Here is a 20,553-nt window from a genome sequence, read left to right as displayed (position 1 = left end):
ATAACCTATTATATGGTTGACACGGCGAAGAAATTTTACGCTGCAATCCTCATTCACAAGAGGATTGTGATGAATGAAAATATATCACATTTATACTAAAAATAATTTTGCTTTTAATTTACTCTGGCTGTAGAGATAGAAAGCCGATTCAACTTGTACCACAACATCCCTAAGCTTCAAAAGAAAACATTTAGCTCATTTACGAAAAAATTGTTGGAATATGCACTTGATATAATTCTATATAGTGATAGACAAGCAGTCCAAATGGATCACAAGGTCTAAGTGGCCTTAGTTAAGAGTCACTTCTCAATAAACATCCGAAAGGTACGAACGTGTTTTATTGGAGGTCCGGATAAAAGTTCTATCCGAAATATCCTGTAGCCAGTCCCCCACTTCCAACAAAAGTAGTTTCAATTACAATGAAATTTACACCAAAAATTGTCGAATGAAACTAATATTTTAACATGTTTCATCTTTGGAGGAACTTACGGACCACCCTGTATTTCACATGTTGGCCACCACTTACGATTCCCCGTAGCGGATATATTTTTATTTTTCGTATTTTGACATTTAAAAGCCAAAATATGCTCAAAAACCATGTATTTCTTAAATTTTCAACTTGGGCAGTTGCTACGGACCACCCTGTATTTTCCACCAAGTTGCGTCCAAGAAGACTTTTCTTCAGAATTCAAAACTCTGAAAATATCCCGAAGAAACTATATTTTTATTTTTTATATTTTGGCATTAAGAAGCCAAAATATACCCAAAAAAACACGATTTTAGAGGGGGGAAGCCAATATCTTGAGACTCGACGAAAATCGAGACTATCACCCTCCCGATCATTTATCCAGGGACTTATTCACTATCGTTTAAAACGTTCAAACCCTCCCTACGGCTTCTTCTACAGCGGATGTATTAACATGGCCTATTTTTGGTAAATTGAATTTTCCAATTTGCCGAAATTTGCTAGAATTTTCCAACATTTGTCAAAATTTGCTAGAGTTTGTTATCAGAAAATTTGTCAAATTCTGGAAAATTTTGGAAAATATTAGCAAATCCTGGCAAATTTGGAAAATGACAGTTTGCTCTATTCACAGAGTGTTTTTGTTGAGTGGAAACCATACATAACTCATTAGTTATTTACGTATGTATCTGTTGTATACAAGTTTTCATGCTGATGGCCTAAATTAAAAGAAAATTTATCAATGAACCACGTTTATCAAAAATGCAGTTGAGTCTGATATAAAAATATCGGTCGTTTATAATTATAGATCATATTCAAGTTACGGTACTTTCAAACGTAACCTCAGATTAGTTTCGTTGTGTTTATGTCAAAAAGGGCTGCCACTCGAGTACTAAATTTCAATGAAAGTAGATAAGTATGGCCAGTCCATACAAGTCGGAGCACATTACGGATTTGCATGGCGCCACCTCAAACGAACTCATTTCTAGTGGAAATTTGCACTAGAAATGAGTTCGTTTGAGGTGGCGCCAAGCAAATCCGTATGTGCTCCGGCTAGAACAAATTTGAACGTTTGGCCATACCTATCTATTTACTTTCATTGCTAAATTTAAAATCCTGTGTAAAAAACGAACGAACAATAGGCGGCAGTTCAAAATCTCGCATTCAAATGACATTATTTTTAACGTGGATGGCATTTCAAACACAGTCTTGAAGATGATCTATCCACTAAAAACCAGTAGACCATCTAATGTCAGAATTTGTATGGAGTAGAGGGAATAGTGATTTCATATAAACAAACTCACATTTTAATGAAAATCACACAATCAACACTTTGGCCGCAAACGGTTTTTTTTTAAATCAAATGTCCCCTCTCTTTAACGATATTTTGAAACAAAATCAGCTACTCGTACAATTCATGCATCCTTAAACACACTCAACTGCAGTAAAAATCATGAGAATTATACAATTTAATTCCACTAAAAATGACATCTAGTACACCTTTGCTCAAAATGGCGATTGATAACTATTGAGTTTAAGTGACTAGGACATGTTACGGTCAATAAAATCATAAAATTCAATAGTAAAACTTGTAATGCCGTGTGTAAAAGTTTCATAAAAAGATTTACTGTGAATAGCAGCTTCAATACAAAGCAACTATTACGATCTTACCGTAATGTCTTCATTACATTTTGTTGTTCATCCACTGCCTGGCACTGATGAGCTGAATGATAGGTGAGCAAAGATGGAAGAATTTTTTTGCATTTTAGTCGAACATTAGTCCGTAATGGTGGATTGGCTGTTCAAAAAGGCCATTTTAATCGGTGCAACTCCATGTTTTTTTTTTACAAAATCTTCCGTTCAAATAATAAATTGAGTGCATTGTCCTGACCCATCTATGATTGCACGGTGGTTTTGTTTTATTTCCATCTTTTAACCACGTTTATCGTCGAAAATGTCGGCATTTAATATGAAGAAAAAAAAAGTGAAATCATTCGTAATGTGGAGTGGCGACATCCATAACTATTTTCCCATAATGTTACAAGGTGTGTAGAATGACATTTTTCGTTATTGGTGTCATTCAAATAGTTGAATTGAAATTTATTGGAGACTCTACGGTTTGATTCGTCGGGAAACGTTTTTCTGTTTATTCGGATTTCTTTCTCACGAATCAGGGACACTTGTCGTTCGATCAATATTTAATCAATGACCTGCCATAACTGCAAAGTAATCTGCAAGACAGTTCGATTCATTTCCCGAAATGCTGAGAAAAGGATCCTTGACATTAATCTTTGGCATTTACATTACACCATAATTCGACACCTAATGATATGATATGAGTATGTAATGTCCGGTCCGGTACATAAGAATATAAAACGCAACTACACTAAAATTATTGAGATGACATCCGTTATAGAAATGCGTCATCTATGTTCTGATGCGCATTTATGACTTAGTTACTGGATCTCAGTTGATTTTTCTCTCTCGCAATATTCAAAGTAGTTTTTTTGGTCATCAAATTTAATATTTTTTCAACAAAAACTCTTCCGACGACTGTCACCCAATGAAGCAAATATTTCAATACAGATTGAATTTCAGATCTTCCCTGAACACCAATTTCCATTTAAATTGCGTTCGATAAACTGTTCAACAGAAAATCTGCAACAAGAAATGAAATGCCCCAAAAATAGAATGCAGTGGCATGATTGCAATTATGTCATGATGACTGTTCGTCGTTCAGTTAAAATTCAAAAATATTTTGTTTGATTGACAACAGTACATTTGGCTTAATGTAGACATTGTGCACATTATGTCAGTCTTTCAGAGCAAAAAAAAAAGTTGAATTTTTGTCCATTTTTTCAGAATCCGTGAAGTGGCCGACAAGATCAACAAATATGGTTCTCAGACACCGCAAATCTTGCAATCATTAAAAACTCCCGTCAAACAAGTTGTCATCGGTCCGGCACATCTGGGCCTTTTGCTTGAAGATGGCCGCGCTTTGCGTGTAGCATTTTCTGTTATACCCGAACGATTGGATTTGAGTAAACAGGAACCGTCGAAACCGTAAGTAGAAACTGTGCAGACTGATGTGATGACATTATCTGATGCCAAATTCTAATTCCATCAGCGGTGATGGTGGTGGTGGCGGAGGAGGAGGCGGCGGAAGTGGTGGTTGTAGTGGTAATGGTGGAGGCAATAGTGGAGGAAACGGAGGAAGTGGTCCATCTACGTCGAATAACACATCAAGCTCGAAAAATACTGCTACGTCCAGACAGTTGGCTAGATCAAGAGCTCGTATATTACGAGCTGGACAAGTTCGCAGTAGCAGTGGTACACAGAGTTCAGTGCAATCGCGTAGTACTGGCGTGATTATCGGTAGCAGTTCATCGGGACGATCTTTGGTTACGGTTCCGGCGCCATTCGTTCCGGAGGATTTAGTCTCTCAGGCTCAGGTCGTTTTGCAGGGAAAGAGCCGCAACATCATCATTCGTGAACTCCAAGTAAGTTTCGACTATTGCGACAAATGTTTGCGAGATTTTTGTTTACCCTCGTATCCAATTGTAGCGCACCAATCTGGATGTCAATTTAGCTGTGAACAATTTACTGTCGCGTGATGATGAAGAAGGAGAGGATGCCGAAGAGAGCAGTGACAATTACGTTCCCGAAGATTTGATTTCACTGTTGGATAGCGGATTTCATGCGGCTGACAATAGTGTTATCATAGACACGGACACCATGTTCCCGGAGGAGATGTTTGGCTATTCAAGCATTCGCAAGTGAGTTTCTCAAAAAAAAAATTGAAGTGAAAATCTTATTGCCATACGCAACCCCAACCCGTTGAAGCTTGTTTGTTGCACACCATATTTTAGTTTGCTCACTTATTTCGATATCTCCTCGAATTGTCTTTCCCTCACTCCTCATTTGTTTGTGTAAAAACTAACTTCGAATTGAAAATTGTTTCAATTTCCTGAAACAAGTTTGTTATACAGTCGAGTGCGCAGTGAACGCAACCAATCAAACAGTGGAACTGCAGGTGGATCAACAACCGAAGCAGGACGTGCAGCTGGTGGTGCTCCAGCTTCCGGCAGTTCGAGTTTGAATCCAGTTTCGGCACCAAGCGACCGTGATTCGTTTAGCCGTTGGAGAGATCGTCAATATTACGGACCCAGACGCTGGTTTCAAACATCTCGCGAAGAGTCTGGTTGGGACAAAGACGCTCCAGGTATGCCACAACCATTAATTAATGCTCGTTCGTTGATCTTAAATTGAAATTCGTAAATTGGTTTAGACACCAAGAAGAAGGATTCCGCTTCTGGTTTACCGCTGTGGATATCCGACGACCTGGACTTTTGGCCGGAAAAAGATGTTCCCGTCCGATTCACACATATTGCCGCTCTGCATTCAGAGTTCATTGGTGTTTCGACAAAGGGTGAATTGCATCAATGGCGTTGGGTTGACACCGATCCGTATCGCCATCATGAGAATCCGAACATTTTCCATCCGAAAACGCAGTTCTTGAATTTAACATTCGAACGAATCACACACATCTCGGCCACGTCAATTCGTTGCACCGTTTCGACCGAACAAAACCGTGTAGCCACTTGGATGGACGAAATGCTCGGCTCTGCCGGCAGTAAACTCGAACATCCTGCTACCAGTTTCCAGGAATTTTCGGTAGAAAAAATAGTGGCACTGTACACATGCACATTGTACACTGTGGCTCGCATGGACAGCGGCGGACTATTTTGGTGGGGTGTGATTCCATTTGGACAGCGAAAACGCTTGTGGGACAAACACAAGGCCAAATCGAAAAAACCGGTACGTCCGAACGTTAACTCACCGGAAGTAACTGTTGGTGCTCAAGTGTGCATGAAAAGTAGTCCGATGTATCAAGCCGGTGCGATTGGATTCACTATTTCGAATGGTGTACCACGTGTGGGTCAGCTACTATCAGCTGCATGGGATCTAACCGACACTTGTCGTTTCAAATTGATTACGATTCCACCACTGCCAAGCACTGCACCTGCATCGAGCAGTCTTACGTCAAATGATTTGAAAGATTTGCTAAAATCGGCAATACCATCGACAAACATTATCCCATCCAATCCGGTGTCGTCGGGTTCATCATCGAAATCGACTGGCAGTAACAAAGAGACGGCTGATCGTTTGGATATGCCACCGCCTCCATCACCAGCGTCGAGTACATGCAGCGATACTGGCAGTGTTACTTCACATAAACGAACAAACAAACGGGCAGCACCGAAGGAAGACAATGAAACGAAGAAGGATGAAGAGTCATGGATGTTACGGTAAGTTTTTCGAAATGTTGCTGATGACGAGGGGGTGTCTGACTGTTCTCTTTCACTGCTCGTTGTAGTGATGTGGTCTTCGTGGAAGATGTTCGATCCATTCCTGTTGGTCGTGTACTAATGGTTGATGGACAATATGCTGCTGTACGGTTCCCTCCAGCTAATGGAGCCGAAGTAAAGGACGAGACTGACTGGCAAGATTGTCGTCTGATGAAAAAAGACGATCTACAGGTAACGTCACTGGTACTTTGGAGTTTGTTCAATTTGTTGACTTTCGGTATTTTTTGTAGATCATGAAAGCAGCAACAACTTCACGTGTTCCAGACTGTTTTCAAAAAACACCTCGTCGCATCAATCTAACGCCCAGCGAAACGTCCACAAGCGAATTGCTCACGTTGGCCGTTGACGGAAAGGGAATCCATGCGATTATGAAAACCGGAACAAAGATTCATTATTGCTTGTTCAATTTGAGCACTGGTCGTCAGGAGCATGACAGTGCCTTCCCAACGGACATCCACTCCTTCTTCGGCATGTCGCAATCGAATGTGAATCTAACTTGTGCCAATGAGTGCTCCGAAAGTGTTCTTATTTTACGTGACGGCAACAATGCCATTTATCCGCTCGTTAAAGACTGTGCGGATGCAATTCGTGATCCGCAATGGCTCGATCTGCAACCGATCAAATGTTTAGCGGCCGCATCGTTGACATTGAATTCAGTGGTCGGTGCGAATTTAAAATCACAAGTGGCTATCATAGCATTCGTTCCCGAAGTGCAATTTTTAATGCCGCGAATTTTACGGTGTGATTTGAAAGGATTCAAAAATGCGCTGGCTCAACTGGAAGCTGATGGTAAATCGCAAATGGAAAGTGTTCTGACTGAACGATGCGATGGAAATCGAAATATTTTCCATGCTTGCGTTTCGATGTGTTCACCGACCAGCAACAAAGAGGACTCAGGAACTACGACAACGAATCCAGTTGGTCTTGACTGCATCAATGTAAACAGTGGTGGTAGTGCATCACGAACGGATCGTGTTAGCATTCGTGAAATGATGCGCCGTGCAACCCAAAACGCTCTCGATGTGGCATCCAGTAACAATCCGCCACCATCTGCTGAGGAATCCGTATTTATGCCAGTCACTTTCTGGCCGACGAATTCGGAATATGAATCGCATTCGGGCGATGAGGACAGTATGAATGGACAAAACTCTCAGTCGTCGGCCAGTAAATTGGTCTCAAATGCCGTCTACGTATCCGATCCAATCGAACGAAGAGAGAACAGCGCAGCGATGTTATTGCAAATGTGCCAAAGTCCAGCCTTTCGTCCGTTGTTGAAACAATTTCTTAGCACCAAAGATGCACAGGGACAAACACCATTCATGCTGGCCGTTTCGTCGCGTGCATATCAAGCTGGATTGATTCTGTTCAGTGTTATTATCGAAATTTCAAAAGGTGATCCAGCTGAACGAGATTCAATGATATTTCCAACCGCTTCAACAGCCGATCAATCACCGTTATACGTGCTGTGCTGCAATGACACTTGCTCGTTCACATGGACCGGAGCTGATCACATCAATCAAGACATTTTCGAATGCAAAACGTGCGGTCTGACTGGTTCATTGTGCTGTTGCACCGAATGCGCCAAAGTATGCCACAAAGGACATGACTGCAAATTGAAACGAACTTCGCCGACGGCTTATTGTGATTGCTGGGAGAAATGCAAATGCAAAGCGCTGATAGCTGGAAATCAGTCGAAAAGACTTGAGCTGTTGCGTGAATTGGCCAACGATACAGACTTGGTGACGAAACCAAACTCCCGAGGTGAACCGATATTGTTGTTTTTGATCCAAACAGTGGGCAGACAGGTCATCGAACAGCGTCAATATCGATCAAGAGTTCGCAGCTCAACAGCGAATCGTAAGACACCATCGTTGGATGTTGACAACGATATGCCCGATCATGATTTAGAACCGCCGAAGTTCGCGAAGAAAGCACTCGATCGATTGTTGGTGGATTGGCCGGCAGTGAAGGCAATGATTTTAACCGGTTCGGATCAGGTGAAACGATCCCAATCGGCGGAAAATAAAGTTTTCTACAACGAGACCAACGACCAGAACATTTACTTGCAAAGTCAGAGCGGCACCACTCTGCTGGACAAATTTACGCATTCATTGTTTGTTCGCTGCAACAATGATCCGTTGGACACTTTGCTCAGCACATTAACTAGAGAACTGCAGAGCGACGATCCAGCACGTGCCGAAGAAGCACAAATTGTGGCCAGACGGTTTATCCGATCCGTTTCTCGTATATTTGTGATATTTAGCTTGGAACGTTTGCCCAATCCAGACAAACAGCGCAGGTTTTTTAATGCCAAGAGTTTTAACGATTCACTTTCGCTCAAATCTCGATTTCATTTCAGTTCAACACAACAGAAGCATTTGCAAACGTGCCGACGAGTGTTCCAGACTCTGATGAAAATCTCCATCGAAGAACTGATCGAAATTGCCGATGCTTTAATAGCACCCGTTCGAATGGGAGTGGTACGACCGACAGCTCCATTTTCTATGTCAACTTCATCAAGCATAGATGTAAGTTCCGGTTGTTTGACTTGTTTTGTGACGTCATCTTCACCGCCTGGAATTTGTTTTCTTTCTTCCAGAATTCCGACGACTTATTCAGTGTCGAACCATTGACACCATCATCGGTGGCACGGAACGTTGCCAATGTTCCGTCTTCTCGTCAAGGCTACAAGGTCTATAATCTGGGAACGCGTAACGTCGGCGATCAGGCATCGAGTTTCCTATCCCGAATCGATCGTTATCGAATGCGACGATTGGATGAGGCCGCCGAAGATGCAGCCATCGATAATGGACAAGACGATGAAGATATTTCCGAACAGGATGATATCTCGAACGAACGTGACCGGTCAAATATTCGACCTTCGAATAATATGGACGAAGATGTGCCAGATCCATTGCGCAACGAAGATGCGGTTATGGTAAGAGTTTGAATTTGTGTTCGAATTGGATGGATGTGCTAAAATTGGATGTTTTGTGCTTGGCCTGATTGCAGGAAGGTGAAAGCGATAACGAATTCAATTTTCATGAAGCAGAAACCGAATCCGATTCAGATGATAATCAGAGCACTCAGGATGCTCAAAGAAGCGTTCAAACTGGTGCTACAGCCGGCTCAGACACAGGTGAAGAATATTTTGTTTATGTTTACATGTCGCCCCTTAGTCTTAGTCCTTTAATCTCCATTCGCCGCGTTGTCCTGGACTCCTTGTTGTTACAACCCTTCTCAACCGATACAACAATTTTCATTGTCTATTTAAACCTTGTATTCCTCTCGAAACTCACTGAGTTCTGTTATAACAACTGTACGTCCCGCACGGCATTAGTATCATTCAATGCAAATTTCGAGATGGACAGAAATGTTCTGCCACCATCACTACAATCATCAAACATTGAAATGTTTTTGTCAAAATGATATGGATGTTTCTACAACGTTTAGGCGGTGGCTCCATTCTCATGCTAAATGAAGACGATACAGACGGCTCAAGTCAACCGGACGAAGATGGATCGGAGGACGGTGAAAGTGACGAACATTCGCAAGAAGATTACAGTCCAAACGACGAGCAATTGGAACGCCGCACCACAGTCACCGGCACGCAACGCAACAATTTGGCACCGCAATCAATGCAATGGGCAATCCGAAGCCGTGACACCAGCCGATCGGTTCGTTTGACTGGCAATTCGAGCTTGGTTTTCATAGATCCGTCAGCGTTGCGACGAACGACCACTGCAAATGCAGCTGTTGCAGCCGCACAGGAACCACACACAATGTCTACGACTGCCAGTAGCTTGGCTCGAGCGTTTGGCATTGTCTTGAGACAAGTTTGTCAACTGTTTAATACGATCTCCGAATTGTACACCAACGGAACGCTGCACAGCAACAGCAGCATGAATATTACTTATCAGGAGGCCAATCAATTACATGTGAGTATTGAGTATTGGGTGCAACTGGTCGAAAGGAAAATAAAAACAAAATTTCAGATTGACATGGAAACGCGTTTGAAGCCGACATGGGACTGGATGTTAACCGTAATGGATGCAACTGAGGCACAACTGCGATTTGGTGCTTCGTTGACTCATTCAACCGATCCATCACATCCATTGCATCCACTACATCCATTGAATCCTTCACAACCAGCTACATCAAGCATCAACAATCTGAGCGTACCACCGAGCAGTAAGAAAGATTTGTTCGCCTTCCCGTGACCAACAAATTCTTAATTTTCTCTCTTTCTCCATTTTGAAACAGGCAATTATCAGCCACGTCGAACAGCCACATTAGAAAGTACGCAAAGTACATCCAGCACCAGTACTCGAATCGTTGGATTTTCTACAGCGTCTGATAATCAGCGTAATTTTGACAGAGACGGTGTAGCACAGACCGCTCGTCGAGAATTTTTGACCTACGCATTATCCTTGATGCGATCACATAGTTCAGAGCACCGTGACTCATTGCCGGTATTGGATGTAACGGCTCTGCGTCACATTGCCTACGTTCTCGATGGAATCATCTTTTATATGCGTGCTGGAAAGGAGAACGACATGGACAAAAACGACGTGAACATCTGGGCTGACTTGGATGAAAACGAAAATGATGATGGTGAAGACGAACCATTGGATGGTGACGATTTGTCCGATAGTGCAATGTATATGCTGGGGTCACAGCAAGGACGTCGCCATTCATTTTTCCAACGCTCCGAATCGACACTTTGTCTCGGCTGCCCACCACCAGATCCATTCAATACGCCAATGTGCGAATCACTGCCATTGGCCGACCAACCGCATCTGTTGCAACCTAATGCAAAACGCGAAGATTTATTCGGAATCCCCAAGCAACCGATTACGATTCCATCGAATGGTTCGGAACCACCCGGCGTCAATTCACCGTTGGAGCTTCCGCCAACGATGCTGGGTCTATCACCGCACAGGAATATTACACAAAACTATGACGGAACGTCAACATCGACTGCATCGAATCCGGCAGATTTCGAAGCGGAAAGTGCAGGTCCTTCAGATCAGAGTGAAAGCAAATTTGCTGCTGTTGAGAAATCAGTGACCGACGAGGAGGCTGTTCAGGATGCAAAGCTGGAACCGATACCGTCAACGTCTAAAGAGAAGCGTAAGCGATCTGACCATCCCGAAAGCTATGGCAACATTTACATGCAATTGAAGAAAAAGAGCTACTTTGATCACAGCGAAGACGACAGCAGAAGCTACGAAAAAGAAGGTCCACAAGATCTCTCATTCGACAAAGAAGCGAGCAGCAAAATGGACGTCGATAGTGATGGCACTCCGTCATTCACATTCGAATCGGACAGTCAATCAACTTCTGAACAGTTAGCCGGTGTATCAGGGCCAATTACAAGTGCCAATGTTAGTGTTTACGATGACTCACTGACAGTCCGACCGCAAATTATTGTTACACCACGTAAAGTAGCTGCTGCCATCGAGTCCGTAACGGCTGCCGTGCTAGCAAAAAATAAGAAAGCTTCATTGTCTGAATGTGCGGCTGCAGTGGACACTCCAATCACTGCTTTGCCAACAACATTTCCACCGATCGATCTTGCGTCTGGCTCAAGTTCGTCTATGACAGATTCGTTCAATCCTATGGCTGTGTCACAAGGAAGTAGTTCGGGATCACCATCAAAAAGTGTCATCGTACGAGCGGGAAAGAAAGCCGAGAAGGTGAGTAGAACTTGTAGACCATCAAAGACTTTAAATTTTCATTTCAATGAAGTTTCGGGTTGCTGATACGAAGTTCTCGAATAAAATTTTGACAATTTCCACTTATGACCCGCATATTAGACATTGCTTTCTAATGATCATAAAACATAAAGCTTTTGCTTGTGAACAGATACGGAGCGCACAAATGAACCAAGACAAATTACTCGTCTCCCGATCTTTGTTCAGTTTCCGATGTTAACCACACGTTTTCACCTTACAGAGCTGCCTCAGTCAGAACGAGGTGTTACAACACGTTGAGAATATGGACACACAGGAAATTTCAGCCCACGTTACAATCGAAACGACACCGGATCCACAAAGCCGTGCCCACGAAGAAATGGCACCACGTGGACAATACTTCCGATCGTCAAGCACTGTGACTCAGGCACCCACATGGGACTTGTTATTGGGGCGCTGGCGCTTGTCGCTCGATTTATTCGGACGTGTGTTCATGGAAGACGTTGGTTTGGAACCAGGCTCTATAGTGTCAGAACTGCGTGGTTTTCCCGTGAAAGAAGCTCGTTTCCGTCGTCACATGGAGAAACTGCGTAATGCACAACAACGCGACTTGACGCTGTCGAAAATGGAACGGAATCGAACGAGTTTGTTGGTGCAGACGTTCAAAGAACTGAACACTCATTTCGGCAATCAGAACCGTCGCATACATCCACCACTGGCATTCAATCGGGTCAAAGTGACGTTCAAAGATGAGCCGGGCGAAGGATCTGGTGTTGCGCGCAGTTTTTACACTTCAATTGCCGAGGCATTGCTGGCTAATGAAAAACTACCGAATTTAGAAGCAGCTCAAGTTGGCACATCGAATACCAGTAAATATTCGGCACCATTTGGTAGCATGTTGCGCCATCGTAGCAGTAATTCACGTGATGGCCCGTCCATTTCTTCATCGAGACGAATAACCGGCAGCAAAACGTTGTGGCGATCGAGTCGCGAACCTCGAAGAGCGTTGAATTACGATGCTAGACCGTACAAACCAGCACAGGGTAAGTTCAGAAATAGAATCCAAACCATGACTGGCTGCTAATTTCACGCTGACGTTTTCGGTTAGAATCTTCAGGCAATTCATCGTCAGCATCGACTAACAATCCCAATGACCAATTACCTGTGCAACTGCAACAACTTGGCGAAAGACTGTACCCCAAGGTCTTTGCTTTACATCCTGCCAATGCACAGAAAATCACCGGTATGTTACTGGAAATACCGCAATCCCAACTGTTGTCCATACTCGGATCGGAAGAAAATCTCCGGATCAGATCTGACGAGGCTATGGAGATTATCATGTACAGACAACGGTCGGATATTGGTAAGACATTCATCACAGAGCCACAACAGTCTTGACTGGAACGAGATATTTTATTTGACTTCTTTTCGCTTGCAGTTGATGCTCTCATTGAAAACAATCTGAACAGCAGCGGGACGAGTCAATCGTCGTCGAATCCCACAACATCGAAACGCCTAAATCCAGTCGTTGTTCTGGAAGAGTGCCAACTGGAAGACAATGCACCATTGTTTTATTCGCCCGGCAAACGCGGATTTTACAGTCCAAGACAAGGTCTGGCGTCGTGCGAACGAATCAACGCATTTAGGAATGTTGGAAGGTAAGACATGCAGATGGACATTGCGATCGAATGCTTGTTCTGAATCGACCAATTCTGTTACAGATTAATCGGACTGTGCTTGTTGCAAAACGAATTGTTCCCGTTGTTCTTGCAACGACATGTGCTCAAATACATCCTCGGCCGTACCATTCGATTCCATGATTTGGCATTCTTCGATCCGGTGGTTTTCGAAAGTTTGCGTCAACTGGTGACCGATTCAACGGGGAATGCTGCGAGTGTCCTATCAGATCTGGAATTAAACTTTGAGTAAGTGAAAGCGTTATGGACAGCCTGTGGATCGAGTCAATAAAATTCTTTCTTCTTCCACAGAATAAGCCTGCTGCCAGAAGAAGGTGGAAGTTCGGTGGAATTGGTACCGGGCGGACGTGATATACAAGTCAATGAATCCAATTTATATGACTACGTTCGAATGTACGCAAATTATCGATTGATAAAAACGCAAGAGAAAGCGTTAGAGGTATGCATTCTACAACCCGACCGAACCGGTCAAACACTTTCGATCAAAGAGTTCACAAAACATTTTTGTCCATGCAGGCATTACGTCTCGGTGTATTCGATGTGCTACCGAGTGGTGCATTGGAGTCCTTGACCGGCGAAGATTTACGATTATTGCTGAATGGCGTTGGTGATATTCATGTTGGTACACTCATTTCGTACACAACATTCAACGATGAATCAAGCGAAAGTGGTGATAAATTACTGAAATTCAAACGTTGGCTCTGGAGCATTGTGGAGAAGATGAGCAATGTGGAACGGCAGGATTTGGTAAGACGATTTGTTTGTTTTACTAAATTTTACTTTTGTGGTTGTCTCTCTTCGTCCTCCAATGATAATCGTTAGAGAGATGGAGAGGAAAGATAGAGGACAGAGTTAGCGAGAGAATAAGGGTTACCGAATCTTTAATGACTTCAATGGTTGTGGTTGTCCTATCATGTTTGTTGTTAGATAGATAGAGAGAGAGAGAATAGGGGCAGGGGCTACAGATTCTTCAAACGACTTCAATTGTTACTTTTCTTTCTCACAGGTGTATTTCTGGACCGGATCCCCTGCCTTACCTGCATCGGAAGATGGATTTCAACCGATGCCATCGGTCACAATACGACCAGCTGACGATGCACATTTGCCAACGGCCAACACGTGCATTTCACGACTATATATTCCCTTATATTCTAGCAAGGCTGTACTGCGACACAAGCTCCTACTGGCTATCAAAACTAAGAACTTTGGTTTTGTCTAATTTTTCGTCTTTAAGCTTTTGATAAATGGATTTGCGAATCAAAAAAAAAAAAAAGAAATTCAACCGAAATTCGATACTAGAAATTATGTAAAATCAAACACACCAACGACACACTATATTCACACACAAACACGTACATACAACACACCCATTAATGACAAACGCTCCTCAATTATACTTTTCTTGTTTTATACTTTTTTCGCTGAATTATTAATTTCTTTTCCCCAGAGAGCATTTTTGTTTGTAATCATGCCAAGGACATGACGGCGATTTCGTTTTCAATTTCAGTTTCATTTATTATTCGGATCAATTAAAAAAAAAAACCGAAAAATGGTTATGTATGAACCGGACGTAAGACGTATCCTATACAAAACAAACAATTTTTTTTCTTCTTAGCTTTCTGCCCGACATTATACACACTAATTTATATGAACAATCGTAAATGAAGCAAAAATTTATGTGAAACATTGAATTTATTAATAAAAAAAATTGATATTAAATCGTATGTTTGCACTATTGTTGGCTGTCCGTTTGATTACGAGACTTCCACTTCAAGAGTAGCTGAGTCGCTGGTCAAATCGTAATTACGCTGGGATTAAGCTGGGAAGACAAGGGATTTCGATCAACTCGAAATTAAGACCCAAAAACTACTCTGACTGACAGGTTTACAAGACAGTTCGGCGGTGCTCCAGTGTTCCATTTAAAAGATTTTTGAGAACCTTTCTTATTGATACACGATGGGTCAGAGTTGGAATTTGTCATGTGGAAGAGATTCTTTTGAAATTTGATTCTTCACAGCCTACCAAAATCGGATCCATTTCCCTGTGAAGTCAGGCCTTAGAATGGTATTGAACCCGTGAATCCACTACAACGAAAATAAAAACGGCTCATGTGCAGCCGAGAGTTGATCGAAGACAGAAAATGTGTCATTTTAATTAATATTATTAAACAGCCTCCATCGGCCAACACTCAACGTTGAGTGTTGGCCGAAGTGTATGGAGGCTGTTTAAATATTATTATTGCGTCAATGTGTCATGATCTTATGACACAAATAGAATCTATTACTTCATTTGATCGAAGATTTTCTGAGATTGATTAAAAAAAATCTTTTACTTCATTTGTTTTGAACATGCTTTTTGCTACATAAGACCTCATTAGTCAGACATTGTCTGTTATTATTGCTGACGTTGTCGATAACAGATGACAGCCGTCTGTAACAGGTTAAAAACTCATCTATCTCGACAAAGCAACCGAACGATTACATCAAATATGCATGGGAGATGCAATGACTGTATTTTTGGCATGCAAATACGACACTCGGCCTCTTTACTCGTAGAACATTCAGGATGATCAGAAAATTGCATCAAAGAAATTATATTGTGCAGAGCTAGTTCAAACGCAGCAAACGACCAGCTGAAGTTGAAATGAAGAAACGTAAACTTAATGTTGATTCTCACTGGTAGCGATTTTTTTTGGACTTTTCGCTTCAGTTGAATAAAAAGACCTTTAACTTCTCGTCCATAGATAAATATAAACTCAAATGAAACAGCTCAAATGAACGATTGGAGTTTTACCGCCATCATGTGTGCATACAGATTGATATATTATTGGGTTGAAAGACCTGTTTATTGATCTATAAACAAATAAATAAATATCCACATCCTAAGACGAAACGTTGCCATACTTGGAGTTTTCCGTCACCATACTTGTGGCAAAGCCATGACTTCCCATAGACCACTCTACAATCCAATCATACATCGAGTAGCTCGTGTAGCGCTTCAGATGAATTCAACAGTTCAATGTGTGGGCCCATAACCTGTTGAAATTCCACGGATTCCAATCCGGAACTCGAATATAAAACAAGATGTTTATACTTTTAACGTTTATTCGTTTATTCGTTTATTCGTTTATTCGTAAATATGGCTGTTCATAAGTTGTTTTCTGCTAGTGTTAGTAGCCCCAATAAGCTTAAAGTTAATAAGTTTGAAAAACGTCCTATCATAAATACGCTCTGAAAATTTTTATGACACCTCTGAGCTGATCACCAAGGCTGTTACAGAGAAATTTTCTACGGCTCCTCCATACACTTATAAGAGGGAGTTTGTTCATTAAAAATTTTATACAAACCTTGCTGCCAGCTGCTTCCGTGAGTGGCTTAACCCTTTCTATCAGAAGCTAGTATCATACTGCTCCGATGGAACTATAAGGTATTTGCGAAAAAAGGAGGAGAAAAATTTAATTTCGCAGTTGTGTTAATTGGTACTGCGGAATAATGTTCATTTCCGGATTTTATTACATAGAAAAGCCATATCATCCACAGCGATTAAATACATTTTATTTATCGATTTCTGACTATTCCGCTTATTAAGACCAAAACCGACGATTCTTTACGCTCACAGACTTATAATGAAACCAATAATTTTCCACTAATAAATTTCTTTTACTCCCATAATCATGTGCTATTCACGCGACAAACATGTATAACACCATGTTATGTGTGCAGAATGATCATTTTTTAATTACTGCCAATTAATGTGAAACAAAAATGCGTGGAACTCGAGGTAGAATTGAAGCATAAGCAAATTGTTTCATGTTCGATTGAACACGGTATGACCTCACTAATCAAGTTCTGTTAATAAGCAATTATTTTTTTTAAATAAAAGATTTGTCTAAACAAAGCCATTGGGTTCATTTCCTTTTCGGTCAAAAAAATGCCTCGGTGTAACAACTGCCTATAATAACACACATCGGACTTACATAACGTATATGTACGATTTATTATTAATATTATGACAACAATTACTTCTCTCTCTCTCTCTCTCCAAATCGTTTTATGTGTGATGTGATATTTATCTAATTTCCAGCCAACAGTTCCAGTATTGACCGGTTCAATTAAAATTAACAAAAAATCCTTGATTTCGTTCAATTCGCTACAGTGAATTTAAATCAATGAAAAATTATTTGAATCATTTGCGATTTGCGAATATTATTTCCATTGCTGATATTCTCTCATGCACTCATTTCGAACTACAAAATTGCTATTGATATTTAGCTCACATAGTGCTGTTGCATCACGTGCGCTCTGCGATTTATTTACAACAGAGGTTAAAATTGGTGTTGAGGGTACGAATGCCACAAATTATTGGCAATGGTAAATAGCAGACAAGCAGACTTCAATCAGATTTGTTCCACCATTTTGCGATCCATTTTACGCCTATGAAAATTGGTTGAAGTTTCGCGTTGGTATGAGAAGTATATCTTCTTTCTTTCACTCTAACCAACGGGAATTTTCCACGAACTTTTGTAAGTGTAAAAAGGATCAGAAAATGTTGAAACAAATTTGTTTGGAGTCTGCTACCATGTACAACACTTTGTGGCATTCCTGACCACAAAGAAAAAATACCCCAGCTTGCCGTCTGTAAAACCTAAAATCGTATTTAGAAAGGATTGAACATACACATTACTGACGATGACTTTGTCTTCAGCAAAGCTCTTTAAATTGTCCAAATTGGCTCATCCTTGTAAAATCCTTTTGTTGAAATTATTGCCAGAGGTCATTTTAGCACTCATTAGCGTTATAGCGTAACATCTAACCCGTCTCCTTACAACTACGTGCTGCTAGTGCGAGGATTCCTCAGTCGCAGATAGAAAAGAACCGATTGTCAGATTTTTGATTGAATCGGTTAATATTAAGTGAAAGTTGAATAAAGTAGAGCTTTCGCACGGCTTAACGTCAAATAATATTGTTGGAATAACTGATATTGGACATAGCTTACCACTGGCACAGTAAAATATTTCGGCACAGAAAGGATCGTAAAGTAGAACCATGAGCAGTGAAGCTAGCTAAGAGTTAGTTAGTCAACCAAAGCTCATTTCATATCTTATTTGTTACTATCGCGAACGGACGACCAGACGTTTCCAAAGGGTTACAACTGGAGCACTACTGAATTATCCATCTATTTTTCGCTCATTCTACAGAAAAAATTCTCCCAATCGCTTAGATAATTTCATTTTATTTCGACCAGAAACTCTCAGTAATTTCATCAATAAATTACAACGTACCGTTGTCTCCAATCGCAAGGTGGAACTACTACGAGTCCAGTACCGCAAGGATGTGGCAAGATTGGTGGTAGACATGGAACATCGAGTTGGGTGTGACAACCGGCGACAAAGTCATAGCAACCACATTTCGGAACGGTGGTGAATGGGTAGCCATTGGGGAAACAAAATGGAATAATTGCTCGGCTGTACTTATGGTCCATCCAAGTTGGACATGTTGCTGCGGGTGGTGGATAGTTTTTCAAAATATTTATGAACGCACTGCAATTTTGCTGTAATTAATTGGATTTTAGTAAATGAACTTGGTTGAAATCGTCAACGTATACAAGTCAACTTACTACAACCAAAAGTGCTACTAATAACGTGATAATCGCCTTCATCTCGGATAGTGTTTCGCAACGATCTCTAAATGTGTTTGGACGGTTTTCGCGTTTTTATACCCGAAATTTTCAAAATAAACATTTTAATTTTTGCACCTTTGTGTAGCTTGTTTAACCTCGATTAGTCCACACCGCCATAGTAACACTTTTCGTTCAACTTAAAAATTTCAATATCTCAAATGCTCCCTGTCATAGAATAGGTCTCAATATCTCAAAACTCTATCGACTCCCATTTGCAGCATTTTGGACTATAAACGACGCACTGCAATCAACCGTTCAGTGCGGTAAAATAAGAGACAGAGATGGTAATAATTTTGGGAATTGAAAAAAATCAGAGTTTTACTCAAACATTTTAGTTTCTTCGGTCCTCAAAAATTCTTGGAGTGACTCCAAGACTTACCGACAAACCGATCTCCGAGTGTTTTTTTGAAACTAAATTATTTCTTATCCGCCTCGACTATCTGATTGACGTATTCGAATATTTTGTGGAGATGAACCATCTGTGTAAATTAAACCGATACACGGGCAAGTGTGATTCATTAAAGCCAGAATTTTTCTCAAACAAATTGTGCGCACTGTTTCACTTATTTCGCTTTTATATTAAAATTACTACTTGGCCCATTAAAACCTACATTCATTAAATATTCTTTAGAAATCTGAACCGATAACCGTTTTCAAAATTTCCAATTTTTCCTCGGGGTGAACGCGCCGTTTTACATATATGCGCGGTCTGCACATCCACTTTTCATCACGAAACAAAGCATAAGCCAAATGCCATTTTATAAAATTATCTTTTCATACCTAGGACCAAGAAGTGGGACTTTGTCCAATATAAAATAGTATATTTCGTAACTAGGACTAAAAGTTTCGCCTTCGGCTCGTTCTGGAAACCTCTTACACGCTAAAAAAAGACTTTTAGTCCTAGGTACGAAATGGACTGTTATGCCTTGCATACGGATCTATGGGGGCGGTTGATTTTAGACATTTTTAATTGTCGCCCTCCTTCCCTTCTTTAATCTATCGCACGACAGATACGTAAATAGGTATTTTGCTAACATGAGCCCAAATAAAAATTGGAGGTTGACAACACATCGTATGCGCAAAATTCCATTTTAGGCACAAGTTAGCAACAAGATTTTATGTACAGGAGGGGGATTGTCATTTTTCCAAACGTCACTTTTACGCACTAGTGCGCAAAAGTATATATGAAAATTCATTTACGCACTACTTTGATCGCACTACTGTACATAATAACTATTTGTCAAAGCATATTGTGTAGAGAAATAGTTATTTGTTCACAAAGAGGAAAAAAATTCAAAATTCTATTTCGAGGGTATAAGTTTGGCAAAGGCTTTCGAAATTTCTGTGAAGGGTAGAAAATGACTCGCACTGGGATATAGTACAAGCCGAGACTTATCATCATTATCCCAAGTTAGGCGTGTAGCAAGTAGCGTGATAAGATTTGCGAATCGCTTGTGTTGGAATCTCGCATTTTCTTCAAGAGATGACATAACGTTGTCGTTCGGGGGAGAAAATTTATATTTGGTTCACAATGGGAAAAAATTGGATATGTCGAAGGTGTTGTTTTTGGCCAGAGCGTAACGAGGGCAACAACTGCCGTAATTCGCATGTCGGACTTAGTGCAAAATTTAAACAAAAGAATTCTTTGT

The 20,553-nt window shown here is 41.0% G+C and overlaps 1 protein-coding gene and 1 long non-coding RNA gene across 2 annotated transcripts; one reads left to right on the top strand and one right to left on the bottom strand.

Annotated features, from left to right (window-relative positions):
* Window positions 1-1,961: 1,961 nt before the first annotated feature.
* Window positions 1,962-14,574, top strand: LOC119076657 (E3 ubiquitin-protein ligase hyd). Its single transcript, XM_037183539.1, has 21 exons — window positions 1,962-2,197; window positions 3,326-3,526; window positions 3,591-3,963; window positions 4,028-4,239; window positions 4,441-4,685; window positions 4,752-5,772; window positions 5,841-6,003; window positions 6,063-8,131; window positions 8,192-8,360; window positions 8,432-8,770; window positions 8,845-8,971; window positions 9,286-9,770; window positions 9,828-10,023; window positions 10,096-11,531; window positions 11,791-12,571; window positions 12,637-12,891; window positions 12,967-13,186; window positions 13,250-13,453; window positions 13,517-13,664; window positions 13,742-13,972; window positions 14,232-14,574. The coding sequence occupies exons 1-21, from the start codon at window positions 2,139-2,141 to the stop codon at window positions 14,442-14,444; spliced, it is 9,147 nt and encodes a 3,048-aa protein (XP_037039434.1). The 5' UTR covers window positions 1,962-2,138; the 3' UTR covers window positions 14,445-14,574.
* A 3,862-nt stretch (window positions 14,575-18,436) lies between these two features.
* LOC119076724 lies at window positions 18,437-19,009 on the bottom strand. Its single transcript, XR_005087682.1, has 2 exons — window positions 18,842-19,009; window positions 18,437-18,775 (listed from the first exon to the last, which is right to left on the bottom strand). It is a non-coding gene; the product is annotated as an uncharacterized LOC119076724 (long non-coding RNA).
* Window positions 19,010-20,553: the final 1,544 nt, after the last annotated feature.

This window comes from Bradysia coprophila, unplaced genomic scaffold (assembly GCF_014529535.1).
Source record: "Bradysia coprophila strain Holo2 unplaced genomic scaffold, BU_Bcop_v1 contig_232, whole genome shotgun sequence".
Taxonomy (NCBI): domain Eukaryota; kingdom Metazoa; phylum Arthropoda; class Insecta; order Diptera; family Sciaridae; genus Bradysia; species Bradysia coprophila.
The sequence above is the reverse complement of the archived record's forward strand: the minus strand, read 5'-3'. Positions and strand labels throughout refer to the sequence as shown.